Below are 6,490 nucleotides of genomic sequence, written 5' to 3'. Positions count from 1 at the left end.
TGTGTATCTTTTACAGGCAACTCGCAATTCGTGGGGGATATGTTCTTCAGATCCCCGTGAATGGCGAAATCTGTAAATACGGCACTGCGTTCTTGAACGTCATAAATGCAGTGCCTCTGGCAGCTGGGGGGAGGCACAGTTGCTTTGGCAATGGCAGGAGCCTGGCGGTGGGAGCCCAGCAGTGGCAAATGCAGAGTTTCCAAGGAGCTCCTGTTAGTGTATTTAAGATGCAGGTTCGGCATTTGTGAATATCTAAAACCATGAATGCCAAGCCCATGAATAGTGAGGGTTTCCTGTAGTAGATCAACTAAATAGTTGGGAAACAGTTCTTTGCAAGATTTCAGGCACAAACACCCTTCTTTGGCCACTGGGAGTTTAGGTCAGTGAGTCCCAAACTGTGGGTTCCAACCCCAAATGGGGTTGCAACATCTGCATATGGAGTCATGAGGGTGGGGGCTGGTAGTGAGGGGCTATGCTGAGGAAATGGGACCAGAAATGGGGCCATGCTAAGGAGAAGTTTGGGAAGCACTGGCTCAGGTAATCATGAAGGACATGTGCCCCCAGAGGCTGGGAGGGTACGGCTGTGGCAGCAGCAACTGGGGAGCTCCTGCATGCGGCCACAGCAGCGTCAGCAGCGGATGGTGGGTGGTATCCAGCAGCCTACAGACGCTGTTGGCGATGTCAGTGGTGGCCGGGCAAGTTGTGACTGCCTGCAGGCACTGCCAGCAGCATCGGTGGTGCTTCTGTCAGGGGTGCATGTGCACACGTGTGCACCCCCTTCACGTCGCCAATGCAGGTGATGGTTGTATGGGATGGCTTGGTTTAGCTAGGGCTGACCCTGCCTCAAACAGGGGTCTGGACCAGGTGACCGCCTCAGGGCCCTTCGGCCCTTGACTCCATGGCGCTGCCCCACCCCCAGCACTGAGCCCTGCTCGCAGCGCCCAACAGGCTGCAGCTGGTGAAGGGGAGGGGAGAACACCAGACGGCCAGCTCGCAGCTATTGGCTCAGGCGCCACCTGGAGCTCGCCAGCTATTGGCTTAAGGCGCCACCTGATTCCCAGTCCGCCTACAGGCGGACATCAGCATCCCCCGTTCACCACCCCTCTTCTTCACACCCAGCCGAACGCTGCCGGCCCCGCCCCCTCGGGTCGCCAGAGCTGACGTCACCCGCTCCGGCTGGTCCGCTCTTGTCACATGGCCCGGCCGCCCCGCCCCGGCAGAAAGGAGCCGGCCAGCGCGAGAGAGGGCGGAGTTGCTGCTGCGGGGTCGGGGCCAGCATCAGCATCTGCATGAGCATGAGCGGCGAGGGCGGGGACGCGGTGGTGGTCGTCTCCGCGGCCAGGACCCCCGTGGGTGAGCGCGGCGGGGCACGGACCTGCAGCCGGGGCTTGGCAACGGGGTGCGGGGGCAGGACGCCTGGGGAGCCGGGCTGGAAGGCACCTCAGAAGGGCTTCTGGTGTGGCCCCTGCCCGGGGCAGTCTCACCCTAGCCACACACGGGGGGCGGGGGGTGCAGTCCCTTCTTTCTCCAAGGAAAGAGAAATGGGTGTCCTTCACCTAATGGTGGTTCTGAACACCCCTTGCCTCACTGCATGGGGATGAAGTTGGGTCCCTTAGGTTCCCCCTCCTTCCCTTGTCCCCCTCCCGTGGGTCCCCTAGGTTCTCCCCCCACCCTGGTCCCCTATTGCCAGTTCCTGGCACCTTTTTCCCAGCTCATCCTTAATTTTGCCCCGTAATTCCAGCCTTACCTCAGCTCCTTGTTCTGGGCTTAGTACTTGATCCCTGATACCACTGTACACGTTTGTTAGTAAATACACATTTTGGTTGATGTTTTTGCATGTCTTAATTCCATACTGACACAAGCTTTAATTGTGTAAAGATGAGCTATGACAAAGGAACAATCCTTATTCTCCAATAAGGACTGGAGAATAAATGCCTCATCCTTTTTGCTGTGCTGGGTTCCTCCTCTTTCATCCCCTGATCCCAGCAGCAGTGCAGCCTGGCTCCAAATGCAGGGCATGCTAGCCAAGCCCAGGGTGAGGGCTGGCTTCAAGGGAGTTGAGACACCGGCCAGTGATGGCACCCAGTGCTAATACAGCTGCACTGGGAAAGAATGGTGGGCACAGGCCCTGACTTGGTGTCCTTGCTGAATTGGCCAAGAGATCCTTAGCTTGGAGAACAGACGGGAGTACAGAAATCTGAATGTGACCTGTATGCACACGTGCGTGCAGAGACACAGAGGTGGGAGTCTGGAACTTGCGACAAACCCTTAAAGACAGATTGTGAGGGCCAAGTGACCTTCTCCCCGAGTAGAGTGCATCTGTTCATTCTGGACTGTGTAGCTGCTGTTGGTAATATTGCCTGATGGATGACATCCCAATGAACTGGTGTGTAGTTTGGAAGACCTTATTTGCTTTCTGTTGTACTTCTCTGTATTAAATAAAAGCCCCCAGACTTATTCTGGGTGTATTGCTCCCTTTTGGGCTCCACGCAAGAGGCATATATAGCTTTGTAGGCACGTGCCCAGAATCACTATATGACACACAAAGCTTTAAAACAGACAACAAAGGAGGCAAAAAACCCCCAAACAATTGAAAGGTGTTGCTTTAGTCTGTTCCCATTGGTGTCAAACATGCCTTCTCCAGATTTCTCCAACCAAGTGGAGTCTTTGCCACTGTCTGTGCATCCAGCACTTGGCTGCCAGTCATTGCTACAGTGGCATTTGTGTTCATGAGTTAACATGATCTCGCTTGAGTTTGTGGGAGCTAGAACTAAAAACAGGCTGAGGAGACATGAAAGAGGGGAGATGGATTACCAGGCATGGCCAATAGGTAGCAGCATTGCAGAAAGAAACCTGCCCTGATAAATAGCACATTAAGACCATTAAAAAGGAAGGAGAGCTGTTAGCAGGTTCCAGTAGATGATAATGAGCCATGACGTCAATTTGACTCTCTGTACCACCTGAATAGGAATGCCACTGCTATTCCCAGGCATCTGGCTTTAAAAGTTTGGGTGGAGCAGGAATCAAAGGTGTAACTGTGCCATTGATTGCCTGTGCCACCCCCCACCCCCCCATCTGCCTGAGTGCAGCCCTACCTAGGGAGCAGATGCAAGTAAGATGGGGCTTATGCAGAGTTTCCAGGGGATGGGAACCATGCAGGTACCCTACCAGCAGGTGAAATGACGTAGATAAGAGCATGGAGAGAAGAAGTTTTGAACTTCACTATAGCTGTTCTCCCAAAAGAATGAGTCCACTCAGAGCCAGATCTGTGCAGGTGTGGACAGCTTGTCCTGTATTCTTTGTGAAGTCTACCCTATTTTCTCACAAATACATATCCTAGAATAATATACGCACCTTGCTTTTTTGAGAGGTAGAATAAACGGGGAGGGGCAGCGGGGAAATCATTCCATGCAGGAAGCGACTAAAGAAGTAGCAAGGTAGCCCAGTGTGCTCTGTTCTGCTCCCTGTGAATCCCATGCAGGTTTTGCTTCTGCAGTTGGCCAGTAAGGCAGAAACAGCTCTTGGTGTACTTTTTTGTGTATAATGTGCACAGTAATGTTCAGCAGCTAGTTTTGTGGGGAGGGAGGTGTATGGTGTATGTAAGAAAATATTGCATATTTGTGGTGATTTTAATTGTGCTTTTTGCAGATTATTCTTAAAACTGTTCAGGCATTCAAAGGCAAGGTTCTTTGGATAGATGTGATATATTTTATTGGACTAACTGAGTTGTTGGAACCAAGTTATTTGCAAGCTTTCAGGTACCCTTCAGGCATACTTGTGTCTGAATGCTTGTAAAGAATTTTGTTCCAACAACTCAGTTGGTCTAATAAAAGATATCACATCTACCCAAAGAACCTTGGCTGCCTATGTCCTTAGACCAACATGGCTACAACAAAAACCTTGCAGGCATTCAAAGCCATTTGTTTCAGATGTTGGTGAACTAGGGAATATAGCAAGGGCGGGCAATTATTTTGGGCGGAGGGCCATTTACCAAGTTTTGGTGAGCTGTCGAGGGCCACACAGGTAGCCCCACCCCTTGACAGTTGCCCTGTCCGTGGTCGCCATATTGGGACTGGAAGTCGCACCTCCTAGCCCCTGGCCTTTTGCCATTGGAAGTCCCTTCACTTGCCCTGGAAGTACTGGAAGGGTGCTGTGATCTGGAAACTGAAAAATGGATACGTGTACACACGCATGCGCACACACACACACACCACCTAGTATAACCTATTGTAATTGCATTTAAAAATATTTTTCTACTGATTTCTGTGTTTACAAAAAGTGTATCTAGAGGTAGCTGCATAATAGCTTAAAATACAGTCCTACCGTGTGTCTTGTGTGGGCAGCAAGTGGGTATATGTGTCAGTGTGTGTGTGTGTGCGCGCGTGCGGTGGGGTGTGGGTATGGTGGCTGGGTGTGCTGAGAGAGAACCAGGGTGCCGGCTCCATAGCGTGCAGCTTTAACATGCTGCATGTGAGCCTCACACAATGCAGCCAGGCAGACCCCATGCCTGGGGATCTGAAGGCATTGGGGGAGTCACTGTTCCCCCGAGCACAGCCAGGAGTGACCAGGAACAATGGTCACAAGCTAGCAGAGGGTAGGTTTAGGTTAGACATCAGAAGGCGCTATTTCACAGTCAGGGCGGCTAGGGTCTGGAACCAACTTCCAAGGGAGGTGGTGCAGGCTCCTACCCTGGGGGTTTTTAAGAAGAGGTTAGATGAACACCTTGCTGGGGTCGTTTAACCCCAGTACTCTTTCCTGCCATGGCAGGGGGTCAGACTAGATGATCTGCTCAGGTCCCTTCCGACCCTAGAAACTATGAAACTATGCCCAGGCTCTGTGTTATTACACCCCCGCCCTGGGTCTTTGCCAGTCCCCGAGCCATTGCACAGGCTCCGTGTTTCTGTCTGCCACCACCTTTCCCTGCATTCATAGTTTTATAGTTGGTAGGGTCGGAAGGGACCTGAGCAGATCATCAAGTCTGACCCCCTGCCATGGCAGGAAAGGATGCTGGGGTCAAACGACCCCGGCTCGGTGATTATCAAGCCTCCTTTTAAAGACCCCCAGGGTAGGAGCCAGCACCACTTCTCTTGGAAGTTGGTTCCAGCTCCTGGCCTCCCTGACTGAAGTAGTGCTTCCTGATGTCTAGCCTGAATCTACTCTCCATCAACTTATGGCTGTTATTCCTCATTACTCCCAGTAGTGCTCAGGGGAACAGGAACTCTCCCAGTGGCTGCTGGTCCCCCTTGGCCAGTTTGTAGATGGCCACCAGATCCTCCCTCAGCCTTCTCTTGTGGAGGCTGAACAGGTTCAGGTCCCGTAGCCTCTGCTCATAGGGCCTTGCTGCCCCCGATCATGTGAGTGGCCCTCTTCTGGACCCTCCCTATGTTGTCCACATCTCTCCTGAAGTGCGGCACCCAGAACTGGATGCAGTACTTCAACTGCAGCCTGACCAGTGTCACATAGAGGGGGAGGATCACCTCCTTGGACCTGCTCATGATGCACCTGTGGATGCATGACAAGGTGCGGTTGGCCTTCCTGACACTGGCGTCCCCACATTGGCGGCCCATGTTTATCTTGGAATCAGTAGTGACTCCAAGATCCTTTTATACCTCTGTGCTGATGAGAAGGGAGTTCCCCAGCCTGTAGGTATGCTGCTGGTTCTTCCTCCCCAGGTGCAATACCTGGTATTTGTCAGTATTGAATCCCATCCTGTTCTCATCTACCCACCCCTGTAACCTGTCTAGATCTAGTTGCAGCCTGTCTATCTCTCCTCCAGCATGCCCACTTCTCCCCCCATCTTAATGTCATCCACAAATTTGAACAAGTTGCTTTTCACCCCCCCATCCAAGTTGCTGATGAAGATGTTGAACAGTGCGGGCCTGGGGACTGAGCCCTGGGGGACCCCACTGCCCAGGTCGAAAAACACCCTCCAGGTCAAAAAAGACCCATCCACCTTTTTCCCTCCTGCAGGCTTTCCCACTGCTCCCTGCGGCCCCCCATTCCTGCAGTGCTCCCTGCGGCCCCTGCTGGGGCCCACCCCCTGCCACAACCCTGCTGTGACTCCACCGCCTGCTGCAACCCTGCCACTTGCCATGGCTCCACCATCTGCCAGGGCCCCCCATGGCTGTGCTGCCTACTGGGGCCCACTGCACTGGCTCTGCTGCCTGCTGAGTCCTGCTCTGGCCTGGCTGCAGCTCTGCCACCCACCGGGGCTCGCCACCTGCTGTGGCCTGCTACAACCCCACCGCCTGCTGGGGCCGCCTCCTCCTGGGGCCCACCACCTCCCCACTGCCCACTGGGGCTCCACCGCCTACTGGGACTTGCCACCCGCTGTGGCTTTGCCACCTGCCAGGTCCTGCTGCAGCTCTGCTGCCTCCTGGTTCCTGCCGCTCACTGGGGCCCGGCTACGGCTGTGCCACCTGCTGGGGCCCACTGTCTGCTGCTGCTCCACCACCCGCTGCAATCCCACCAACTGCTGGGGCCCACAATG

General features: G+C 53.9%; 1 protein-coding gene across 1 annotated transcript in view; it reads left to right on the top strand.

Moving 5' to 3' along the window:
* The first annotated feature begins 1,218 nt into the window (after nucleotides 1-1,218).
* Nucleotides 1,219-6,490, top strand: part of ACAT2 (acetyl-CoA acetyltransferase 2) — a 24,393-nt gene continuing 19,121 nt past the window's right edge. Inside the window, exon 1 of the mRNA XM_019527091.1 lies at nucleotides 1,219-1,353. Coding sequence (XP_019382636.1) covers nucleotides 1,290-1,353 — 64 coding nt within the window. The 5' untranslated portion in view covers nucleotides 1,219-1,289. The remainder of the gene's footprint in view (nucleotides 1,354-6,490) is intronic.

The sequence above is a fragment of the Gavialis gangeticus genome, unplaced genomic scaffold (assembly GCF_001723915.1).
Source record: "Gavialis gangeticus isolate Ggan-Ray unplaced genomic scaffold, GavGan_comp1, whole genome shotgun sequence".
NCBI classification, from domain to species: domain Eukaryota; kingdom Metazoa; phylum Chordata; order Crocodylia; family Gavialidae; genus Gavialis; species Gavialis gangeticus.
This window is presented reverse-complemented; position numbering and strand designations above follow the sequence as displayed.